Source organism: Microtus pennsylvanicus, chromosome 1 (assembly GCF_037038515.1).
Source record: "Microtus pennsylvanicus isolate mMicPen1 chromosome 1, mMicPen1.hap1, whole genome shotgun sequence".
In the NCBI taxonomy this organism is placed as follows: domain Eukaryota; kingdom Metazoa; phylum Chordata; class Mammalia; order Rodentia; family Cricetidae; genus Microtus; species Microtus pennsylvanicus.
Window position 1 is genome coordinate 186,993,342 of NC_134579.1, and position 25,979 is coordinate 187,019,320.

At 41.4% G+C, this 25,979-nt stretch overlaps 2 protein-coding genes across 19 annotated transcripts in view; one reads left to right on the top strand and one right to left on the bottom strand.

Moving 5' to 3' along the window:
- The window catches only part of L3mbtl3 (L3MBTL histone methyl-lysine binding protein 3), a 109,424-nt gene extending 106,451 nt beyond the window's left edge, over positions 1-2,973 (top strand). For 9 of the 17 annotated variants that reach the window (XM_075946977.1, XM_075947015.1, XM_075947042.1 and 6 more), the window contains one exon: positions 1,184-1,468. In XM_075946977.1, the coding sequence (XP_075803092.1) occupies positions 1,184-1,327 (144 nt within the window). In that variant the 3' untranslated portion in view covers positions 1,328-1,468. Of the gene's footprint in view, positions 1-1,183 lie in introns of all 17 variants that reach the window. The other 8 variants (XM_075946996.1, XM_075946987.1, XM_075947051.1 and 5 more) reach the window with 2 other exon arrangements.
- Positions 2,974-5,385: 2,412 nt separating this feature from the next.
- Samd3 (sterile alpha motif domain containing 3) overlaps positions 5,386-25,979 on the bottom strand; it is a 47,375-nt gene continuing 26,781 nt past the window's right edge. For both annotated transcript variants that reach the window (XM_075959259.1, XM_075959258.1), the window contains exons 7-10: positions 14,792-14,992; positions 6,999-7,170; positions 6,051-6,133; positions 5,386-5,845 (exon numbers count right to left, since the gene is read on the bottom strand). In XM_075959259.1, coding sequence (XP_075815374.1) covers positions 5,567-5,845; positions 6,051-6,133; positions 6,999-7,170; positions 14,792-14,992 — 735 coding nt within the window. In that variant the 3' untranslated portion in view covers positions 5,386-5,566. The remainder of the gene's footprint in view (positions 5,846-6,050; positions 6,134-6,998; positions 7,171-14,791; positions 14,993-25,979) is intronic.

Genomic DNA, 25,979 nt, shown 5'->3' on the forward strand with positions numbered 1-25,979 from the left:
AATTTTCAGTTTAACCCCATCAAGCCATTCACTGTGTCAAACTTTCCAATTACTCTGAGACAGAAAAAATGTCTTCCTTGTTGTTGTTCAAAATGGGGAAATTGAAGAAATTGTGTCTTAAGGCCATCCAATTCCTTATAGGTTGAAACTTGTGTGCGTGTGTGTGTGTGTGTAAAATTTGTCACATTTTCACCCTACTAAACCAAATAAGCATTTTCATCATCTTGTAGCTTTGAATTTCAAAGTGTCCTATTCTGTAATTCGGCTTTTCATCTTAGAAGGGGCCTAGAAAGAAAAGGCTGTGCACAATCACCCCAAGAGTGAAACAGCCTACAGTCTGTGATGCTTAATACTGGCCTCACGTTCTTCCACCCCTACTGTTGTTATCTCTTCTGCTTATGGAAGCTGAGTATGGCCTCGCCAGAAAAAAAAAATACTGTATTTTCCCTCACGGTAGAAGGCTGAATCTGTTAGGTGTTTATATATAACTGGTTCTTTGCCTGAGTTCTTTTTTATCTTTTGTAACTAAAAAACCAACATATTCTTCTTGACTAAGAAGGACTCAGAGGAACACAAGGTTTGGGGATGGGGAGATGGCTCAGTGGGTAAAGGGATTGCAACATGAACATAAAGACCTTTGATCCCCACCACTCAAATAGAAAGCCAGGCAGGGCAGCACATGTCTGTAACTCCAGCACTGAGAAACAGCGGGGTTCCTGGGACTCGCTGGCTACACAGTTGATTGAACTGGAATGACAAGCTCCAGGTTCAGTAAGAGACCCTGTCTCCAAGAGTAAGGTGGAGAGCTATAGAGTTAGGCATGCAAAACTGAACTCCGGCTTTCTACACACACACATTCACATACTCATACACACATATTCTCTCTCTGTGTGTCTGTCTGTCTGTCTGTCTGTCTCTCTCTCTCTTTCTCTCTCACACAGACACTTGAAGTTATAAGCGAGTATGACCTATTTTTCTGTGGACTAAGGTTTCAGACAATTGAGTTTTACCTTATTGGATGTATGATTTTAGGTAAGAAAGACCCATAAATCAGGAATGTTGTATGAACTCTAGTGTATGCCTTCTGAGTATTGCTGTGAAGTCACCTGTATATAATTGTGTGTCCCGCAACACTGCATCTGGTTTATCCATATTCCTTTGTTTTTTCCTTCCTTTATTTCAGCAAATTGATGGAGAAGCATTTTTACTCATGACCCAAACAGACATTGTTAAAATTATGAGCATTAAGCTGGGTCCAGCTCTCAAAATTTTCAATTCCATTCTGATGTTTAAAGCTGCGGAGAAGAATTCCCACAATGAACTGTGAAGGCGGTGAATTCTGGTACCCTCAGCTTCCGCTTTAAAGCTCATCATGTTTATTCAAAGCACAAGGGCGGTTCTAGCTCCTGAGGGAGAAGTTTTCAGGACTCACAAGGGCAGCGCACGGGAATCCATCGGTCCCTCCAGACTGCGCATGCGTTCCTAGGAACCGTTTGCCTGGGCTTCTCACCAGCCGCTGGCCAGCACCAGTCATCTTTCAGTTCTGCTCACCGAGCTAAACTTATCTTTGTAAATCTTTTAGAGGTGGGAGGAGGGTGGGGAAACGGGGGCTTCATTATTTATGGATTGGGGGGAGGCAAAATAAGAACTTTCTGCATTTTGTAAACATTGTTGGATTCTCTTTCATGTACACGTTCTTTTTTTCAATACTTTCAGAAACCTTTTTATATAACTGAATTTCAACCTAAACCAAATCCGTTGAAACCTGGCTGAGTGTAGCCTGGGACAGTCGTGTTCGCCCTGTGCCATATTTGGAATTGCAGCATTAGCCAAGTGTAATTTCGCGAGTCACGATATTGCCTAACTGTGTGTCATCCTTCGTTGGGACTGAAGAACTGTAAATACTGCCTTTCTTTGAATCCATGTTTTTACTTTTGCACGTATTATGAATTGTTAAACAAATTACTTTTCACCAGCATCTTTACTGTTGTTACCAAAAAAAAAAATGTATATAAAAGAACGGAATTGAAAAATAAAATATATAAACCTACTTAGATTTGGATGAAGCAGTGTATCTGAGCGGATCAGTTTTGTACATCATGGTGCCCACGTGTTTGCAGCAGTCAGCTCCGGAGAATTGTGTGTGGTTGGTTACCTTCCAGGGTTGATCATGAGCTTGATCTCCGAGATTACCGTGTGCATCTCTGTAAACGGCATGGAAGTAACTGGTGCTTTACAGGAAAGGACTCGTTCTCTTGACAGAAACACTAATCCGTCTCCCAGGTCCTCCAGACCCACGGGATTTCCTCCGAGTGAGCTGAGAGGCAGTGTGTGAATGGTACTGCACAGACCTGTGTGACGGAGAGAGTCACACCAGCAGACCCAAAAATTCTCCATGCTCACAAGTCCCCAGAGCCGCTATCGGGAGCTGCCAATGTGGAGCGATCCTTTTCCTATTAAATATTTTGCCTTGATTTTTTTTTTTTAAGCATCTGGATGCACTTTAAATGAAAGCCCCTGGTTATTTATAAGTCCATAGCTGGCGGTGTTTCTTTTGTAAGCATGCACTTCTAGGGGAAAGGTAAATTATTTTGTCAGGCTTTTGATGGACTTTCTAATGCCAGGATTAGACATTTGTTCAAGGGCCGCTTTAAAAATAGAAAGTTTCGTGGCATGCTGTTGGAACTCTGGGGGAAAGTCCCACCTCTTTCCATAAACTCTCTAATGCTTTTCTAACGTAGGACTTTCTTTGATGTGCCATCGTAGGGGTTTATTATCAGCCCTTTGCATTTGTCATGATTCAAGGTAAAACAGGGTCCGTGACATCTGCCGTGTCCATTTCTCTGCATGACTGCTAAAGAAGCTTTTTTGTTGTTATTTTTCCTTTTTTGTTGTGTTCAGTATTTGTACATTAACTTGCACTTGTTACATGTGATATGAATGAAATAAAAACTTAATTGCAGATTCTCTTTATTATATGTATGATTTTTAAGGAGGTTGTTACATTGGAGAGGTAGGGAAAGGCAGAAATAACATCATTTCCAAGAAAAGGTATAAGGCATGGATGTATATTAGAACACCTACCTGGCATTTATTTGTGAGACCCTGGGCTTGACCTGCTCCAGGACGAAGCAACAACACATGAACCACAGCAACAACATTAAAGATACCATCGGACCAGGAGCTGCCTCCATTGCTGAAGTCCCTGTCAGGATAGTGTGAGTCCCCGGCACCCATGTAGAAACCAGGCACATCTGTAACCCTGGTGCTGTGCGGCCAAAGACAGAGGGATACCTGAAGCCCATTGGCCAGGAAGTCTACCTAAAGACTCCAAATTTAGTTAAGAGGCCATGCCTCAAAAAAGCGTAGGTTGTAAGGCTAGAGAAATAGGCCAATGGTTAAGAATACTTGACTCTCAGCCATCTGTAGCTGCGGTTACAGGGGTCCAGTCCCCTCTAATGGCCTCCATACGCTTTGGGCACATACGGTGTACGGAGTTACATGTGGGCAAACACTCATACTTCCTAAAGAGGAAGTGGGGTGCAGAGAGTAATAATACAGAAAGACACAGGATTATAGGAAATGGACCACTGACCACACAGACACAGAAACCAGTACACACACCACAAAGGAAAGGTGTGTGTGTGGGGGGGGGGGACATAGCGATCTAATGACTGTTGGATTGAGTATTTTTGTCAGTGTACTAGGGAAGGATAAGTATTTTTTTAAAAAATTCAGCAATCACATTTTTAGCCCAAGTAGTTTTCTTCCACATTGAGAATATGTTTTTCTTTCTAATTTAAAGTGTATGCTATCTATAATGAAAGAGATTTCCTAAATTTTATTAAAGATTTAACTCAGGGCTACACAGAAAAACAAAACAACAACAAAAAAATACTTTTCTTCTAAGCAATGTGCTGTTCTGTTGTAGGAAAAGCAAAACATTGAACATCCCTGAGTGGTGAGGATTCCGTGTACCTCAAGCATGTGATCCTTCACTGTCCCATGGCTGCAATATGGCCTAAGTGTTAAAGGAGGAAATAGGAAGGGCTGACGGTAGGGGATGCCTGAGTATATAGCTTAGGGTGAGACGAAAGAGAAAGATGCCTCTGTGGGATGCGCAGGGACTGTCCTTGCGGTTCCGAAAGATGTACAGTACAGTACAGTACAGAAAGACACAGGATTCTAGGAAATGGACCACTGACCACACATAGTCACACAGGAACCAGTACACACACCACAAAGGAAAGGTGTGTGTGGCAGGAGGGCAACATAGCGATCTAATGAGACCTGTCTACAGGCCCATCTATCCATAGCCTCTGCCCGTCACTCTGAGCGACGGCGACACTCAGCTTCCGACTGTGACCCTATAAGGAAAGACACACTTCAGAATTTAGTAAACCCAGATTGAAGACAGATTGTGGAATTTTTAAACAATGGATTCTTGGGGGTAATTTGAGTAATAAAAGTTTGTGAGGCAGTTATTTTATCTTAGAGAAAAGGAAAAAAATTAAAATTTTCAGCATTTTTTAAAACTTCATTTGATGGAATAATCCAGAAAATGCTTACCCACTTGTGTTGCAAGTATTAACACACTGAAATCTCTGTAATATCTAGGATGTTCACATCCTAGGAAATAACATATTTTGATGATACTATCCAAGGCATACCTTAAGCTATTGCTTTACGGTTTTTCTTTGTGGGATTCTTCAGAAAACCGAGTACTGAGTCTTGTTAGATCTCAGAAGTACTGCCTCACCATTATTATGAGTGAACAAATACATTTCTAATGAGACCATAGACCACAGGCTGAGCCTGTGGGGAAGGAACCGTAGAAGATGGACATGCATGCTAACCCTGTGCCAAAAAGACTGTCTACCAAGGAGGTTGCCTCAAGACTGATAGAAGGAAACCAAAACGTATCAGACCAGGCAGGCCATCTGGGGTAAGGAAACTGAGGATTATGTATTTCTTTTTTAAATATTAAAGTTCAAGATATTTCTAATCAGTGTTCTAACCAAAAAGACATAGGTTGTTGTCCAATTCCTGGACTTTCAAGGTATCACACTGAGTTACATTCAGGGTCAGACCCTTACTGGGAGGATGATACACCTCATAACGTCTTAAAAACTGACACTTCTGAACATGTAATCTTGGCCATATTCCTATGAACTCAGATCAAATGCAGAACTTTTAAGTATTATTTTATTACCAAACTTAACAGAGAGCTTAAGTATCTAAGTTAAGGACAGACACATCAAAAATTCATTGACACAAAAAACAACATGGTTTTTCCTTTTTTTTTTTTTTTTTTTTTTTTTTGGTTTTTCGAGACAGGGTTTCTCTGTGGCTTTGGAGCCTGTCCTGGAACTAGCTCTGTAGACCAGGCTGGTCTCAAACTCACAGAGATCCGCCTGCCTCTGCCTCCCGAGTGCTGGGATTAAAGGCATGCGCCACCACCGCCCGGCCAACATGGTTTTTCCAATCCCTACCTCTGAGGCAACCTTAAATGATTCTGCAATTGTTTATGAAGCTTCGGTTGCCCCGGAGGCTAATTCGGATACTCTTAAGTGATGGGAAGCTGAGATCTGATTTCCTTTTCTTTCAAAGATGGAATACAGGGACTCTGTGCATCAAAGATCAAGGTCTCCAGGAAGTTAAAGGTTTGGGACAGTCTTCTTGGACACTCAATCCCAAACACACGGAAAGCGGCCACCAAAGCAGCCAGGGCTGTGACACAGTCGTCCACCTTGGCAAGCTTCTCTTTGTCCAGATACAGAGAGAACTCACAACCATTGATGTGGAAAGGGTTTTTAACCTCCAGCACCGGGGTTGATGCATGCACCTAAGAAAGAGGAATGGCGTCACTACCCATTGATACATAAATCAGCAAAATGATAAAGCATGCCTGAAATTCACACAATATTACTTTAAATGAGCTAGTTACTATGTAGCCTAAATGTGAGTATGATAAAAACAACTTGATTAGATCACTGACCTTATAAGTTATGTGAAAGTATAAAATGAATGACCATTAACATAATGCATACCTTCTCATTCACAACGACAAAAAGGCTGGGATCATCCCCAAAAACATCTGGGAGGAGTAAACATGTGGCCGTCATCTTCATATCTGTCAGAACAAGCATGTCCATGTAAAGAAAATGGGTTTTGAGAAATTGTAAGAAAACCTACCATGAAGATGGGTTTGCTTTTTAGTAAATTATCGTTACCCTCCAGTGTGAAGAGCAAATCTCAAGTATTTCACAACCACTTTGAGCATGTGTATGTGTGGTCTGTGAACATATGTGTATGCATCTTTACATATGGGTGGGTGTGCATGCAAGTGTGTGTGGATACCCAAAGTTGACACCCAGTGTCTCCCTCCATTTATTTATTGAAGAACATCTCCTGTTGAACATTCAGCTAGTCCAGCTAGCCATCTTGCCTCGGAATCCTGTCTCTGCCTCCCAAGCGCTGGGATTGCAGATGGCCACACAGCTGCCCAGCATTTCCATGGGTTCTGGGGTCTAGAACTTTTGTCCCAATGCTTGCACAACAAACACTACTCTGATTGCTTCCCCCCACCCACCCCGCCCACAACCATTTTGAACAAAGATATTCTAATGAAAACTTCCAAACTTCAAGTTTCCCCTCTAGAGGCCAACGGTCTGTGCTGCGTCCATTGGCCATGATGATTTAATGTGTTTGGCCTTGTGGTGTGTCTTATAAAGTTAAAGGGTACTGGTGCCCATAATATAACTTTATAATGTTGAGTGTACTTTTTGAACCTAGGCTTTTTCTTTCTCTCTCATTTCAAAACTTCTTTCCTGTCTCCTCGAATTTCACTCATTGCAGCAAAACTCTTTTGTCTGTAGTTACAGACGTGACTGTGACCCTCCCCCACCCCTGTGGTTACAGACATGGCTGCAACCCTCCCCCACCCCTGTAGTTACAGACATAGCTATGACCCTCCCCCGCCTCTGGGCTTTACTGACACTTCAGCACTCCTTCATCTGTATAGTGTTTCATCTTCTCTTGCAGTGCAGTGTTGATTGGATTGTCCGCCACAGAAAAGGCAGTCAGTATATTCTCTGAGTAGGATTCCAGAATATGCCTTGTTTTCTTATAGATATCTGTTCTTGTAAGAAGTTGGACTTCTCGGAACATCTGATTGAAGAAAGGAGTATGTACGTCAGGCCACGTGTAAAGGTTATTAGCGTTCATAATATAAGGGAGTGGACAGCTCATTCCCATTGCATGAAGCTTTAGCAGATAACATTGACTATATACCTGAGTTCTAAGTTTCTTAGTGTAGTGGCCATAGGACAAGCAGGAAAAGAGTGAAAGTCTGAAGTGAATAGCAAAACAAATAATGGATACAGAATCAAAACTTTGGAGCCTGGCGTGATAGCACACACCTTTAATACCAGCGCTCATGAGGCAAGGCAAGTAGATCTCTGAGTTCAAGGCCAGCCTTGTCCACAGAGAAACTTCCAAGACAGCAAGGGCCATATAGAGAAACATGTCTTGAAAAACAAAACAAAACAACAAAACCTAAGGAAAACATTTGTTTTTATTTTATATTTGTTCTATTTTAAGGAATTGGATGTTTTACAATACTAGAATTGAGAATAAGGTCAATTACCAATTAAAATTTTAGATATAAATTCCACTAAATGAGTCTCACAAACAGTGTATACACACATATTCTGGCTGCCACATGGGTCCCACAGGTAGAATTCTAGACATGTTTCTTTATATAAACCGCATTTTTGCCATTACAGTTCATTTTCTTAACTCAACATAAATCCAGACATAGCGGGGAAGAGAGACTCTCAATTGAGAAATGACCTCTATTAGATTGGACAGTGAGGACATCTGTGAGCATCTTCTTAATTGCTAATTAATTTAGGAGGCCCATGTGGCACCTGCCTGGGCTCTGTAAAAAAAAAAAAAAGGCAAACCAGGGGAGCAAGCTAGTAAGCACTGTTCTTCCATGGTTTCTGCCTCAGTTGCTGTCTCCAAGTCTCTGCCTTGGCTTTTCTTGACGATGGACTGTGTAACCTCCAAGCAAAATAAACGGAGTTGGGTTGGGTCTGCGTCTTCACAGCAACGGAAACCAAGCTAGGACCATCATGTTTCAGCAGCATCCAACAAGAGGCAAAACAGGAACCCTATTGGATTTTCAGACAGAACTCTTGAAAAATACCCAATCGTAGGACCCTAGAGGAGTGTTTTAGAGACTGTAAGATGAGTTAAACAACATACGTGTAGAAGAGTTGACCTCTGAGCTAAAGCAAAAACCCATGGAAGCCCCTTGACTCCAAACTACTTTTCTCTCCCTTTCCCAGGATTTTCTAAATTGGCTTCCCAGAGAATTCCACCCTTACTGCCCCTCCTCCTTTGTTGACAGAACAAAGCCCTCAGACCCATAGTCATCTACACCAGTATGAATTAATTTAGTCACCACAGTCCCGAAAATTGTAGCATTTAATGTTACCCATGGGGCTTCACGGTTCCTTAGATACTTTAGTAAATCATAAATGGGCCAAGGATTAGGTCTGAAAGCTAAGTCAGTCGAAGCTAGAAGTCATCATGGCACAGTGAGTCTCAGCAGGCCAGCTCTTAGTGGAGCACTGAGCCTGAGGAAAGGGCTCTCACTAGGCAGACAGGAAAGCAACTGTTAAGAAGGTCGAATCTGCCACTTGCCTGGGCTCAGGGCTTAGAGTTGTGGGGGTTTTGTTATTTGTTTGTCTGTTTTTGGCTTTTGTTTGTGTTTTTTCTTTATTTTGAGATAATTTCAAGTTGATATTAAAGTTTAAATAAGTAGAGCTTACAGAAAGCCCCTCATGAAGACAATAAATAGTAAGTAGACGTGACGCCGCCTCTTCATTTTCCTATGTGCACTTCCTAAGTACAAAGACATTTAAAACTGGGGAATCTAATTTGCTGTCTCGTTCAGATTTGCCAGTAGTTTCAATCATATTGTTTATAGATTCAGGGTCACTTGTAAAATGTAAATACCATATCTCAAACCAAGTCTCTTGCCTGAAATAACAGCTAGATTTCTAGGGCATTTTTGAATGATGGTCCATCACTATGGATACCCTTTCTCCCTGTTTGTGTAGTATTTCCCCAGGACTCATGCATTGGAGATCATAAATGCTTGCATTTCTCACTGGATCGGGAGCACCAAATGGGAATTTGTCCCTATAGAGAAGAAACAAACTAACTTTTATCAGCTAATTAAATTGGAATTTACCAGCTTTTCCCATCTCAGCATCTGAACTATGTTGAATTTTATGAGAAGACACATTGAGAATAATGATCTTTTATATGGATTTTTGACACAAGGTTTTGCTAGGGAGTCTATGGAGCCCAGAATGACTTGGAATTCACTAGGTAGCCCAACCTGCCTCCTGCCTCCCAAGTGCAGGAATTATAGACAAGCACCAGAACACCTGGCTAGCTCACGTAACTTGATCTACCAGATTTAATGTCCACTGTTGCAAATACCACTGTGTTCACTGCCAAGTGGCATTTGTCTTATCTGTCTTCTCTAAATGTATTGGTTGGTGCTCTCCTTTCCATGGGGTAGAATTTTCTCTTTTTGTAAATTTATTTACTTATTTTATAACACAGCATACTAATAAATTCCTTTTCCCTAAAAGGATTACAAATATGATCCTCAAAATATTTATATAATTTTATTTATTTTTCAGATTTTTCCAGTAGAGGATAAGTCTTCTTGACATAGCCCAATAATTGGTGAACATTTCCTTAATTGTGGCATTTCACAATATTTCAGGCTTATTATATATACTACACATATATGTATGTGCATATATGTATACACACAATATATGTACCGTGTGTGTTTCTTAGCCATAGAGTTCACAATGTCTCTTAAAATTTCTAGTTCTTTCTGTTGGAAAATACCATTTAGAAGTTAAAATTTCAACTTGCAAAATGTGCTTCTTTCTACCGAAATGTTATTGCTGTAGGCATTCTCATAAAGCAAGGCTGAGGAATATGTTCCATATACTGTGAACAGTGTTAAAATCAAGACCGAGTGACTTATTTCAAACTCCAGCAAAAGAGAAGCTAAAAGGCCACACAGGGGGACTTCACACAGATCTATATACCTGATCACCAAAACCTGTCACAACTATAACCATGCACAAAGGCCACCACAATCCTTTTTTTCAGATAATTTTTTTATTTTATTGATATTTATTGAGCTCTACATTTTTCTCTGCTCTTCTCCCTGCCTCTCCCCTCCTCCCTTCAATCCTCCCCCAAGGTCTCCATGCTCCCAATTTACTCAGGAGATCTTGTCTTTTTCTACTTTCTACTTCCTATGTAGATTAGATCTATTTATTTCTCTTAGTGTCCTCATTGTTGTCTAAGTTCTCTGGGATTGTGATTTATAGGCTGGCTTTCTTTGCTTTATGTTTAAAAACCACCTATGAGTGAGTACATGTGATAATTGTCTTTCTGTGTCTGGGTTACCTCACTCAAAATAATGTTTTCTAGCTCCATCCATTTTCCTACAAAATTCAAGTGGTTGTTATTTTTTCTGCTGTGTAGTAGTCCATTGTGTAAATGTACCACATTTTTTTTTATCCATTCTTCAATCGAGGGGTATTTTCCCCTGGTTGTTTCCAGGTCCTGGTTATGACAAACAAAGCTGCTATGAACATGTCCTTGTGGCACAATTGAGCATCCTTGGGATATATACCCAAAAGTGGTATTGCTGGGTCTTGAGGAAGGTTATTTCCTAATTTTCTGAGAAATCACCACACTGACATCCAAAGGGGTTGCAGCAGCTTGCATTTCCACCAGTCATGTAGAAGTGTTCCCTTTACCCCACAACCTCTCCAGCATAAGTTGTCATCAGTGTTTTTTTTTTTTTTTTTTTTTTTTGGTTTTTCAAGTCAGGGTTTCTCTGTGGTTTTGGAGGCTGTCCTGGAACTAGCTCTTGTAGACCAGGCTGGTCTCGAACTCACAGAGATCCACCTGCCTCTGCTTCCCGAGTGCTGGGATTAAAGGCGTGCGCCACCACCGCCCAGCTGTCATCAGTGTTTTTGATCTTGGCCATTCTTACAGGTGTAAGATGGAATCTCAGAGTTGTTTTGATTTGCATTTCTCTGATGATTAAGGATGTTGAACATTTCCCTAAGTGTCTTTCAGACATTTTAGATTCCTCTGCTGAGATTTTTTTGTTTAAGTCTGTACTCCATATTTTTATTGGATTATATGATCTTTTGGTGTCCAATTTCTTGAGTTCTTTGTATATTTTGGAGATTAGACCTCTGTCTGATGTGGGGTTAGTGAAGGTCTTTTCCCATTCTGCAGGCTGTCATTTTGTCTTGCTGACCATGTCCTTTGCTTTACAGAAGCTTTTCAGTTTCAGGAGGTTTCATTTATTAATTGTTTCTCTCATTGCCTCTGCTGCTGGGGTTCTATTTAGGAAGTAGTTCCCTGTGCCAATGTGTTCAAGTGTTCTTTCCACTTTGTCTTTTATAAGGTTCAGTGTGGCTGGCTTTATGTTGAGGCTTTTGATCCATTTGGACTTGAGTTTTGTGCATGGTGATAGATATGGGTCTATTTTCATTTTTCTACATGTTGATATCCAGTTATGCCAGCATCATTTGTTAAATATGCTTTCTTTTTTCCATGATATATTTTGCTTCTTTATCAAGGATCAGGTATTCGAAGATGTGTGGATTGATATCCAGGTCTTCTATTCGGTTCCATTGGTCCTCCTGTTTGTTCTTATGCCAATTCCAGGCTGTTTTCAGTACTGTAGCTCTGCAGTAGAGTTTGAAGTCAGGGATTGTGATGCCTCCAGAAGTTCTTTTATTGCACAGGATTGTTTGGGCTATCCTGTTTTTGTTTTTGCTTTTCCAAATGAAGTTGAATACCGTTCTTTTGAGGTCTTTGAAGAATTTTGCTGGGATTTTGATGGACATGGCATTGAATCTATAGACTGCTTTTGGTGCCACCACAATCTTATACACAAAAGACTTCTGCAAGGACACTTGGCCGCCTGCCTCTTTAACCTTGATAGTGACCTTATAGCCAAGGATTAATGTTTCAAAAGCAGTTCATGTAATCTTCCTCATTTTGAGTTTTAGATCCTGTTTTTTCCATCTTTACTATGCCTACCCTCACCAGAACCAATAATCTCACAGCATGGTTTCCATTTTCAAATCCATTATCCACTGAGAATCTCCCATATGCCATTTAAGTGACAAGGAAAAGAAACATAAAAATGAATGACTACTTATGCTCCTGCATGTAAGTAGACTCAAACATACTGATACCTTGAGATCTAGCATAGCTCACAGAGCTTTCTCTAGCCTTTCTTTCTCTTTCCATGCTTCTAACTTCACAGTGTTATTGCCTGCCAATATCCTCAATGCAGACATAGTCACAGTACCAATGAATGACAGGTGGAAAAGCCCTTCGGCACAATTTTAATCATTTTTTCCTAGATACATGTATTGGAAAATGTCTACTGGTCATCTTCAAGTTCAGCTTCTTGCTTTGGTTTTCACTGTGCTGTTAAGCCTACCCAGTGAGACACTCACTTCGAATAAAGTGCTTTTCAATTCTAAATTTCTCTATCTTTTTTTCCCCTATATTCACTGTGTCTGCTGAGATTTCCCACATACATGATAATTCAGGTTCACTGATCATACTATGTTTCCCACCACACCTAAGCAACTGGCTTGACAGCCATTGGAAGGCTGGGTCATGGGTAGGACCAGTCAAATGGTTATATGAGCTGGGTGGAGATAAGCTTCATCAGGGCTGTGTAAACTCTAAACTGTTGTCCAATGGATGGGGCTAGTTCTTCCATAGTCTGGACTCATGAGTTCAGAAATCTAGCACAGCAACCAGAACACAACACTGCTCGCTTGCATGGGTGTCTCCTGGCGACCCACCAGCAGGGAGTTCCCAGTAACTGGTTTTCCTTTACAGGATGCAAAATTAAGAACCTTGTTGTTCCTCCCTGCCTGCCAGACTTCATCATTTGTTTAGGTAAGTTTGTTTTGGGCTTTGCCCTTGACTGGGATAAACCAAGCCTAGGGGTGATTCTTACAAGGCTTGGATGCCACACAAGAGTGTGAGTGCTCTTATCTAACTGTGTACTTCCTGCATCAGCCCTCAGTTGTTGAGGGGAGACTGCTTGTTTTTCCTGGCTTCCCCAAACCGAAATAATCACATAGAAACTATACTATTTAAATCACTGTTTGGCCCATTAGCTTCTTATTGGCTAACTCTTACATATTAATTTAACCCATCTCCATTAATCTGTGTATCACCACGTGGTAGTGACTTACTGGCAAAGTTTCAGCATGTCTGTCTCTGGACAGCTGTCCATCATTCCCAAACCCCAGGCTCTTCCTGTTGGGCTGAGTGGGACCACTAAGCACTGCATGCTCCCACCTGTCAAAACAGCCATCTTACTTTAGCTCTGCATAGTAAGTGCCTCCCCTACCAATGATGCCAGGCCAAGGAGCTAAGGCCTGCAAGCCAATGCCTCACCTAGTTTGGTTCCTCAGTTCTATCCATACTGGCAGTATTCCTACTCTATTAGAGTAAAAAACTCAGATTCTTTACAAAAGTTTTCCATGCTCTCTTAGCTTCATTCTTAGGTGTTTTGGTGAAGTTATGGGTTTTGTTTTGTTTTGTTTTGTTTTTGAGTAAAGGTTTTACTATGTTGCCCAAGTTGGCCTTAAACACCCTGGCATAAAGGCCCCTCCTGCCTGATCTTCTGATTGGCTGGGACAACAGTTTTAATCCAGAACCCACTTTCACTTAACTAAGAGGTGGCTATTGAGGCTGCTTCACAGGAAGGAAACCGTGGTAGCATCTCAAAGACCTCAAGAAACTTCACCCTCATAAATCTCAGCCCTGCTTGGCTTGCGTCATATCCTTAAAGCCCACTGACAGAATCCTAGATGAAGTTCTATACAATCAAATGTGATTTTGTTATTCATTTTTAAATTTTCTGTGGAGGCCGGGAGGTGGTAGCAACTACCTTGAACCCTAGCACTCTGGAGGCAGAGGACAGGAGGATCTCTGTGAGTTTGAGACCAGCCTGGTCTACAGAGCAAGTAGGACAACTCCAAGGCAACACAGAGAAACCTCATCTCGAAGAAAAAAAAACAATCTGTTGAAAGAGTTTTAAAGGAGAGGATACTAATGTTTACGAGGTGGTGGCGCATAGGGCTTAACTGCCAGGGCCCCTCCCCCAGGAGCCGCTTCTCTTCCTCAGAGTCTACATCCCTGGCAAATGACTCTCAGTGGTTATAGGACAGTGAAGCAGTCAAACCACTTTAAGATCTGGTTGGTTTTTCTCAAATAAACCCTTCCTTCCTAGAGCAGCTTTCGGTTATGGCGTTTTATCACAGAAATGGAAATCCTAAGACCCTAAGATTTGTTAGTATAAAAGACATAGAAAAATGTTATATGGGAGGAGTTCTGAACATACTGTCTTAACTGTCTAAATACATACAGACACCTGCCTCCCCCCCACTATCACCCCATCCTGTGCCCTACAGGAAACACTGATCCTAAAGACATCAGCATTGGTTTTCTCGAAGGGGCTTCCTGCAGCTTTGACTGACTGCCTTAACTGTCCTGCTCACACCATACTGAGAGCCACACCCACTGCCTTGCCAGACTGTCTGGTCACCACTCCAGAGGAAAGAGGAAGAAAACAAATGTGTTGCGAACGTGACGCGAATGTGACGCCAAGACCAGAGACTCTTACCTGGTAAGGGCACTTCAGGAAAGGAAACATGGTGAGAATGTCCTTGAGGGGTGCTCGGCGGTCAATCATCTTTCTTCTGATTTCCAGCGTCTGGCTCATCCTCTTGTCAATTTCTCTCCAGTCCTTGTCTGTTTTCATGAATTCTCTCTGGAACCAGTGAATATGCTCATCCACCTCCGAATCTAAATAAACGGATTCTTCCTGCCGAATATTTTCAAAGTATCGGTTAATCTCATGTTTCAAGACAGAGGAGAACTTCATGGAAACCCGGCTCTCTGAGGGACTGTTATTGCATTCTTTATGATATATCCCTAAGATGTGTATTGTCATGTGGTTGACCAAGGGATGGTCATTTATGAAAGAAACTTAGGTACTTATAATGGAATTATAGTCTATGCTTTAAAAAAACTTTGTAGTTGTTATATTTATGCCTGTGTGTCTATTTCTCTGTATATGCGCCATGATGAACCATTTGTTGTGAGCTGCTCAGTATGGGTGCTGGAACTGAACCCAGGTTCTTGGAAATAGGAGCAAGTTCTGTTAGCTTCTGAGCCATCTTTCCAGACTCCTGTGCTCTTGAAAACTTTAAAAGAATCCAGGTGGTGGTGGTGCACGCCTTTAATTCCAGCATTCGGGAGGCAGAGACAGGCGGATCTCTGTGAGTTCCAGGTCAGCCTGATCTACAAAAGCTAGTTCCAGGACAGGCTCCAAAGCTACAAAGAAACCCTGTCTCAGGAAAAAAAAAATTGAAAAGAGTGTGGAGGACCAAAATTAGGAGCCTATTTTTCTACCCTGACCAAAGGTCAGAGAGTTGGAACTTCTATTTCTTCAAGGTTATTGCCTGTTTCTACCTTAAACAAAGGTCGCACCTAGATTTAGACCAGAGAATTCTGCTCTCTCAAGGTTATTGTCAGCAGGTGTTGACTAATAGCCACGCCTTGTATTTCAGAAATAGAGAAGTAGATCTGTTCCTACCCCAAACAAAAGTCTGAGGCTCCAACTAAATTCCAGTTCCCTTAGGGAGAAACAATGGATTCATTCCACCCAGGGAGCGGTTTGCTGACAGAATGTTTTGGTCTGGGGTGTGAGGGTTACTTGTCTTGTTCTAGCTAGAGAATGTTTAACTAAGAATGTAGACCACAACCTTCTACTGGTCTGTTCGTTTCCTTGTATTATATTAATGCAGTTTTTTTTTTTAAATCTACTTCTACCTCTTGGGGACGGTTTTTTTTTTTTAAGCAAATGGAAATTAAACATGGGCGATTTCAGTACTCACTGCAACTCCCTCCCAGTACTAGTCTATGTTTTCTGTTTTATTATTTTTCACTCACATCTTCGTACCCTTTACTAACTTTTTCAATCCCCATGCCCCTACCCTGGTAAGTGGTATTTTTTTCGAAGCTGGTCTCTGATAAAAAAGTTATATTAATTCCTACTTACGTGGAATCAGATTATCCAGAAAACTCACAATTTACCTGTGTTAATTCTATGCATTTAATTCTTAGAAGACAATAAAAGGTTTTAATTAAGGTTTTGTTATTTTTCTCTTGTGTGTGTGTGTGTAGGGTACACATGTATGCACATGAGTGTAAATGTCAGAGGTTGACAACAGATATCTTCCTTGATTATTGGCCATATTGTTGGTTTGTGTGACAAGGGCTCTTGCTGAACCTGAAGTATGACTAGTTGGCTGACTGGGAGGCCAGGGATCCTCCAGTATGTCCCTCTCCATCAATGGACTCGGGTCACAAGCTCATGTCACCATAGCCACAAGAGTGCTGAAGACTGAACTTAGCTCCGTGTTTATTCGATAAACACTTTACTCACCCACTAAAAAGTCTACCCAGTTCTTTTTCTTTTTAAGTGACCCTTTTTACAGGTACCAAGCATGCCAGCCACCAAAATTCAAACGAACAATTGTTTTTGTTTTGTTTTTTTGGTTTTTTGTTTTGTTTTGTTTTTTGTTTTTTCAAGACAGGGTTTCCCTGTATAGCAGTTCTACTGTTGGACTCTAGCGTCCAAACACCGAGAAGGAGTCATCCCCAGAGACCATCTCATACACCACAGCCAATGCAAAAGCATGAGGGTCTTATTAATTCTGTCATGACAGGGTCCCCCAGCATTCGGGAAGCCGAGGGACCTCGAATAGCGGGTACAGTCTACTTTTAAAGGGGCCACGGAAGCAAGGGGGGTTGTTCTTTGACTATTTTGATTGGCTTATTCGAAAGGGCTATTACCAATAATTGACTGGAGAGCTGTTGCCAGATCAGATGAGGTAAGAGGTCATTTTGACCCCGTTTCCCAGGGGACCGAACCAAAGCATACGTATATGGGTAATTGTTCAGGAACTGAGTACGTGCGAGTGTAGCTGTTAGGTCCTTGGTTCCCAGGGGAGGAGGGGAAGCACTATGGCACAGAGGCTGAGAGGATTCAGAATTGTCAAAAATGGCTTCAGGATTGTCTTAAAGTCTTACACTACCTGTCCTAGAACTAGCTTTTGTAGACCAGGCTGGCTTAGGACTCACAAGGATTCACCTGCCTCTGCCTCCTGAGTGCTGGGATTAGAGGAGTGCCCCACCACCTCCAGGCCTAGAACTGTTTTTTTTTTTTTGTGACAATAAATTATCAATGTGTCAATCTTGTTCATTATGCACTGGGTGGGTTAGGTGTAGCAAAGACTAGCTCATATACCCTTGCTACAAAAAAAAAAAAAAAAAAAAAACTAAGACCACAGTGTTGAGGAAGCAAGAAGGAACCCTTTCTATAGAGATCCACTCTGAGGAGCCCAGCTGGTGACTTCTGAATGGAGGTTAACCGGCAGTCTAGCTCTCCACGAGGTGATGCACCGTTGTTACCTGTCCGTGAGGAAGACGATATTAAGGAACTAGAGCGCTTTGGCATCAAAGCGTCACAAACGCTGGGGAGACTTTGTTCCCATCCTGCTGTCTGTGAGCTCAGGATGGCTCCCCAGACACAGATCAAGTGACTTCCTAGAAAAATACCATTCATCACAACAGCTTAAAATAAAATGTCTCCAATCTTACGTAAATTTCATTAGAGATAGAAATCTTTCCACAAAGAAGAAGTAGGGATTTTAGAGCTAAATTCTACTTGACATTTGAGGCTGAGTGCTCTAAAGTTAGGCAAAGTTTGCCAGAGAATTGAGAAGAAAAGAGAATGCCTCCAGCTATTCTACGATGCCTCTCTGATGTGCCCCTCAAATATGATAGAACAGTGTAAGAAAGGGGAATTCAGATCACATTCAAGAAAGAGGTTTAAATACCACGGACCAGGAAAACTAACGGGCTTATCACTGAAATGCAGGGTTCACTTGACATCGCGAAGGAACTATGGATCTAAAGATAAATGTGATTGATTTCTCCTAACGTTTCACAAGTGATCACACTGAAATCCCAGTTTGGGCACCACCGTTATGGAGAGGTTTTAGACATAAAAAAGAAATGCTGTGTATTAAAAGCCCCATCATTTATTTGACCCGTAGAAATGTACATAAACATTATATAGGGCATGAGCCAGTTTGAAATAAAAACATGATCATTTCAAATAATATTGAAAAGCTTCTCAGATAGTTCCACATCTATTTATGATTTAAGATAAAACATTAATCAGAGTAAAATAATAAACTTAAAAGACTATAGTTATTGAACAACAACAAAAATAACATCATTTTGAGTGGTGAAATTTTCAAAAGAATTCTCTTCAAAATTAGAGAAATGTCAAATATGCTGTATTATCTTATGCAGCTGCCTGCTGAGACAGGGAAAGAGAAACAGGTACCAGTGAGATGATTTGGTGGGTTAAGGCACCTGCCAGTAAGTTTAACAATCTGAGTTTAATTCTGGGATTGAACTCACAATGTAGAAGGGAAAAAACAAGTCTACAAGTTGTACCAACACACACACACACACATACACGTGCATACAAATGTCATAAAATTTACTTAAAAGAAAGAAAAAATCTGTTCTAAAACCTAGCACTAGAAAGGAAATTGCATTATTCCTAAATTATGAGATTGTTTAAGGAAAACACCAGAGCATACACACTATGGCTGAGGGGAGATTTTCTGAACTGCTGGAAACATTAATACACACCATGTACTAACAAACAAAAGCTATATTATCTTTAGAGAAAGTTTTCCCATGTAGCCCCGGCTGGCCTCCAGTTCTTCAATTCTTCTACTTCAGTCTTTTTAAGTGTTGAGACTACAGGCATGTGTCATTCCTCCCAGCTATAAAATATTTTCACTATTTCAAAAATTAATACTAAAGTACTTTTAATGTAATCAGGAATAAATCTAAGAAATGGCACACAAGGTATGCTTGAAGAAAATTTCAGTAATAAATGAATGTGTGGAGTGACCATTTACAGTTAGAAATATTCAGCTTGTCAGAAGTCATCTTTTTTCCAAAAAGAATTATAGGTTCAACAACATTTGAATTAATATGTAATTAATACCCGGAACTGGAGAGATGACTCAGCAGTTAAAAGCACTTACCATTCTTTCTGAGGACCAGAGTTTGGTTCCCAGAATTCATGTCAGGAGGCACACAGCTCCAGGGCATCTGATGCCCCCTTTTGTCTTCTATGGGTACTTACATGCAAGTACATATACGTGCACACAGACACAGATACACATACATATAAATAAAGAGCAAAACAAATCTTTTTACCTTTAAAAAAAGAATATTATCAAATGTAAAAACAACTAGTAACTTCATCAAATTCTAAAACTCATGAGAGAAATATGTAAAGCCTAAGAGTGGGCCCATGAGATGTTTAGTTGACAGAGGAACTGGTTCACAGACCTGCTGATCTCACTCTTAATCCTTGGATTCGACAAGGTATCAGGAAAGAGTCAATTCCTGAGACTTGTCTTCTGGCATTCATGCTTGTTCCCCCCAACACACACACACATGCACACACACTGCACACTCACACACATATACATACACACATATGCACACCCTCCACATACACAATACTACACATACATGTGCATGCACACACAACACATACATATGCACACACAATGCACTCATACCACACACACCACATGTCTATCTCTCACATACACACACACACCATACACATGCACAAACACAAGTACACACACATACATACCACAATACATAGGCATGCACATGTGCACACACTACACACACATGGACACATACCACATACATGTCCTCAAAACAATTTAAAATTCAAGTATAAGGCTCTTCTGAAAAAGAATAAGGGAGTGATGGAAAGGTATCCAGATGTTTCACAGCTGTGTAATCAAGGAATGCTGCTGTTGTTGCAGAGGTAGATGGCTAGAGTAGTGTGGTACAAAATACTTTCAGACCCAAAACCAGAGAAGCAGCAAAGATGGACCACAGGCCGCTGGGGAAAAGAAGGGCGGTTTTATAAAGGTATACAACATTAATTTGCCCAAAAATAAAAAAGAATCCTTCATGGTTTAAGGACTCTAATGTTAAAGGCAAAACTCTTTTTTAAAAAAAAATAAAGGAAATAGAAGAATATTTTTATCACTTCAAGGTGGCAAAAGATTTCCCAAAGGTGTTAAATCAAAATAGAAATGTCTGATAACAATAATTGTATTAAAATGACAACTTTGCTTGTTAAAACACACCCAGAAAAAAATTTAAAAGGAAAGACACAGACTGAATAAAGATACTTATAGTGGATATAATTGATAAAGCAATGAAATACAAATTATATATATATGATTCTTAAAAATAAGTAAAAACTTCACAGGAAAAACATGACCAAAAATTTTATGGAGAAGTAAATGTAACCCATTTACAAATATATGAAGATATGATCAATCCATAATTATAATAAAAATCAGTACCAATAAAATCCCAATTTATTTGCAGTAAGTTTTGAGTGTGAAAAAGATCCAATAATAAGTGTTGCAGAGGGACTCAAATTCTACAGTCACAGAAACGATTTCACTCTGTTTTACAAAGTTGCATATTTGCATGATCTCTTAGCCAGCAGTTCCTCACCAAGCAAAAGTCTTTGGCAAAAGCTCCTGCACAGGAACCAAGGCAGCATGTCCTAACAGCCAAAACCAGACACAAGTCAGACGGTGGTGGACAGGCGAGCAGCCAGATACAGCAGGGTTCCCTGTCGCATTAGATTACCCAGCCCTGGAAAAATAAATAAATGCCCCATTGAACTCAACACCCTGATTGGATCCCAAAGACATTACAGCAAGCGGAAAACAGGAGGCGACCCAAAGTCAATTATATCCACAACTAACTCCACATCTCAGAAATTAGCCAGATGGAACAAGAGACTCGTTGGGAACTTATGCATCAATGACAAAAAAAGGTATTGTCTTAAAAAGTCGTGAATGATGACATAGCATTCCAAGGCACGGTTACTTCCAGATGCCATGTGTTGGCCAGGTGAGCACTGAGGGAGGGAAGAGGAACTCAGGTCCATACACTGAAACTGGCAGTGATCCAGTTGTAAGCTAAATTTTATCCCTGGTGTCCATTTTGTCTCATAAATCATATATATGCCACACACCACACATTGTTTTGTATTATCTCAAATGCACAGACAGTATCTTTTAACAAAAAATGTCACATTTGCTTAAAAAAAAAAGGGAATCTAAATTTGAGTTACAGGAACAGTTTACCACCATTGAAATATAATGGCATTTTGTTGCTGAAATTGACATTTATAAGCTACTATATGCATAAGGTACTTATCCACTGTGCCATCCTTTACCTGTTATGACACCGAAATATCTAGGCAGCTCCTATGTGATCTACTCATAGGACTAGAATGTTTAGGGTTTGTGTCCTGGATTGAATGTATTTACTTATTACAACTTCTCAATACTCTTGCCCTTTGAATGACTTATCTGTAGGTGTGTTATTAATGGACTTTATATTGTCAGAGCTCGAAGGAATTTAGAAACTGGTTGGTCCAGGTCTCTCTTTTTAGGAATGAGCACACTGAGATCCTCAAAGTCAAAGTGGCTTTTCAAACACAGAGAAGGCCAGAGGAAAGAGGATGTTTCTGCTCGCTTCTCTTGTTCCCAAGGTCCATTCCCTAGCAGTGAACACTGGGTAGAGGGGGATCAGCACATCTGACTCTTACAGAACTGCCATTGAAGTGACTTTCATAAAGAAAATGTGAGATATGCTTTCATAAGAAAAGCACATCTTAGGCAAAGGGAAGAGGAAGGAAAGACGAAGGCCACAGACACCACTCCTGTCCGCGGAAACAGAAAAGGACATACAGGACAGTGGCCTCAAGGTGAATCATCATCAATTAATTAAAAAACGAACACCAGTTGGATTCAGATGCATAGATCTTCCTTTACCGTGTTGATAGTTGTGGAGTGGTCTCTGCAAGACCGAGAGGTTCAGCTGGAACATCGGAGTCTCAGTTTATGGCTGGGACAGAAATGGGAGGATAAATATGTTCAAATTAGATGTCAACAGATGATTGAGACTGCTTTGGAGAAAGGAAGATACAGGATAGTTAAAATGCTACTAAACCTTTTCTTCCTCCCAGAGGTGAAGAAACTCAAGTTGCATTTTACTACACAAACTTTTGCTTTGGACCTTGCAGTCTGAATGATTCTGTAAAAAAAAAAAAAAAAAAAAAAAAAAAAAAATATCTTGTTATGAGCCCAGTGTGAAGGTACAAATCCATCATCCCAGCATGTGGATCCCAGGAGGATGGAAGTTTAAGGTCATCTTTGTCTAGATAGTGAGTTTAAGGCTACCCTGGGCTACCTGTGTGTCAGGAGCCAATTTCCTCCTAAAATCATTACAGGAACCATCACCCTGGGGAGTCTGCAGAGAACCCCACACCCCTAATTGTGTTAAGAATGGTTCTATTGACAGAGCCTACCCCACACCCAAATTGGCTGTTAATGAGAGCTATCTGTTAGCGGAACCCACCCCGCATTCCAAACTATCTCGAGAACTAGGTGTGTCATCTCCTAGTTGCAACTTCCAGGCCTACTGTGACTTGACCGAAGATAACCTCCTGCCTACGTGACCAACGAGGACCATGTGACCAACGTGAACCACGCGGCAAGAGCCCAGAACCCTGTGCCCATCCCCCAACTCCTTACCCTATAAAAGGTTGTATCTCGTCCCTAATAAACGGAGGCTTTGACAAACTTTGCTTGGCCTTCTTCCTGTCTCCTAGCCCATATCTTCCAGGTAGTGCCTCTCCGTGACCCTGGAATAACTGACTGCCAGGCGGGCTACTAACCCTAGACTAAGTGGCCCGCCAAGGCAATCAACACCTGTGAGCCGCCATCAAAAACAAAAGTGGGGCTGGAGAGATGGGTCAGCAGCTAAGAGCACTGGATTGTCTTTCAGAGGACCTGTGTTGGATTCCTAGCACCCACACAGTGGCTCATAGCCCTGAGCGACTTCAATGCCAGTTTATCCAATGCCCTCTTCTAGCCTCCAGGGACAGCTGGCATGCATGTGGTACACGCATGGAGGATCAGGCAAAACATTTCCACACATGCAATCTTTAAAGACTTTAAGCATGTTATTTAAAATTTTTCTTTCTCCTTTAGTATACTATCAAAAAAATCTACTTTAATGTGGGAAATGAAGTCTGCTACTACGGTGTTCGCTATTAAGTGTCGCTATTAAGTTCTCCATTTTTTTCAAAGGTTAAATGAGCTTGAGAGACCAGATGTGGTAGGCACTTGTGGCTACCGATCAGTTTAAATCTTGATAGTTCATTTGCAGGGCATGCTGGTAATATTAGCTTTCAAAGATTTCATAGCCAAGGACAGAATACAGACTATATCATTGATTTTTATAATAATTACACATTGAAATGAAGATACGGTGACCAGAGTTGGTTCAGTAAAAGATACTATTAGCACCAATTCCATTTGCTTCTTTTTCCCTTACATAATGTGGTTCCTAGAAAACTAAAAATTACCTATGTGGTTCATATTATGTTTCTGTTGAAGAGGGAGGGCCATGTTGGAAGCTGGGGGTTTGTTCATACCAAATTCCAATTGTGCCTGTTTTTAATTTTATTGTCATTAAGTAGAATTTGAAATTGATGTTTTCCCTATGGATTCTGATCAGCCTCTGGGCTAGCATGCAGACCTGCCTCTGAGGCCATCAGCAAGGGGTTTGCTCCCTAAGTCTCGCCCAGTGCTCTCAAGTTTTCAGCTGACTCGTGAAACTTCCCAGCATTAGTAGATTAGCTGCCCGCTGATGGCAATAATTGCATTCTTTCCGGAAAACAGCTAACTGGCAACATTTTTCTTCATTTTCTGCTGTCTAGTTTGGTTTTGGACCGAGAGAGAAACATCTGTGGAAACGGATATAAAAATAATGAGTATTTATGCAATTAATCACTGTGTGTCAGCTGCGGTATGAAAGAAATAGCAATGCCCTGAGAACCAGCCAAAGGGGCTCTGTAAGGATTCCTGGGCAGGCTTTGGCACAACTTGCAACCCATTTTATTTCTGGGCCAAACGAAGTGACACAAAACACCGCTTCACAACTTTAAGCAAAGGAGGTACGTACAAACTGAATAAAGAGGAAAACGCTTTAAGGAGCGAGCTGAATGGTAAATACGGTGTCGGTGACTTAACAAGCGGTGATTAGTTAGTGTTTCTCACGTATTTAGCAAATACTTGGAAAGCTTTGGGATACAAGGGCACCATTAAAAACATCCGTCAGATTCCTATGTCACTAGCCTACATACGTAGGTTAAAAAAAAAAAGGAGGTCCAAATTTCCAACTTTCACATCCCAGTGGGATAAATATTCATTTTCTTTCCATGTTTCAGGTTTTGAGAAGTGTCCTTAAAATTAAGGTCACATTGGAAACAATCTGTCCCTAGACTGAAGGCTGAGAAGAATTTCCAAATGTCTTAGGAAGGGAAATGAAAAGTGGGTGTGTTTATATAAAGTGAAATCATTTTCCCACTTTTTAAGCAGAATACAACACGTTGCAATGCTTCTCACAGCTCTATCTCCTTTGCCTGCTGTTATGGTTTTGGTCCCTTGAAGAGACAAGCCACACCCACTCCCCTTCCCATCCGCTGAGGCAGGCTGATCTTCAGCTTCCGGCCTGAGCTCGTTCTCTTTTCCATCTTCCTCTCGGAGAGGCAGCTTCGCTTCTGCCTCTCTCCCCACTTCTCAGCTCCCCCCCCTTCTCTGTCTCTCTGTCTCTCTGTCTCTCTCTCTGTCCCTCTCTCTCTCCCTCTCCCTCTCCCTCTCTCTCTGTCCCCCCTTCACTCTTCTTCCTCCATAACCCCCTGAATAAACATTCATCCTCACCCTGCATGTCATGTCTATCCATGTTTCTGTCTTCTGCCCGCCCATCATGTGTCTCCCTGCCTGGATTGCTCAGGGACCAGCAGCATCTCTGCCTGGGGACCACTGCCTGCTGCCACATGGCCCGCCACCACTGCTCTGAGACCAGCAGCTGTCTCTGCCTGGGACTGGCTGCTCCCAGAGCCCGCTGCCTGCCACCACATGGCCCGCTACCACCATTTGGGACCTACAGCATTTCTGCTGCCTACTGCCACGGGGATCTTGCAGCATTTTTTAAAAAAGAATAACACCGGTTACAGAACAAAGACGTGGGGAGGAGGCAGGGCCAGGCAGATCCTCAGGAACGCATCTCCAAGAGGCTGACAGAAGGACAGAAAAGCCACAGAGAAGCAAAGCTGAAGCCTGGAGTTCCCAGGGCTGCTCAGGCTAGGCAAGCATATTGGCATCCCCAAAAAAGTACTAAGAATTTAGATCTTTCAAAGGATGTGTTTAGAGGGCTGGATAGATGACTCAAACGTTAAGATGGGCCACTCTTACCGAAGACCCAACTTGGGTTGCCAGCACTCGTGGCAGTTCGCTCACAACCACTTGGAACTCAAGCTCCAGGAGACCAGACACTTATGGCCTCTGTGGTCACGTTCACACATAGGTAAATAACCCCCCCCACACACACACACATACACACGCACATATACAATAATAAAGCTGTACATGATGGTGCACACCTTTAATCCCAGGACTCAAGTGGCAAAGCCAGGCAGATCTCTATGAATTTAAGGCCAGCCTAGTCTACACAGCAAGTTCTAGGCCAACCAAGGCTACCTAGTAAGGTCTTATCTCAATAAAACAAGCAAATATTTTCTTTAAAAG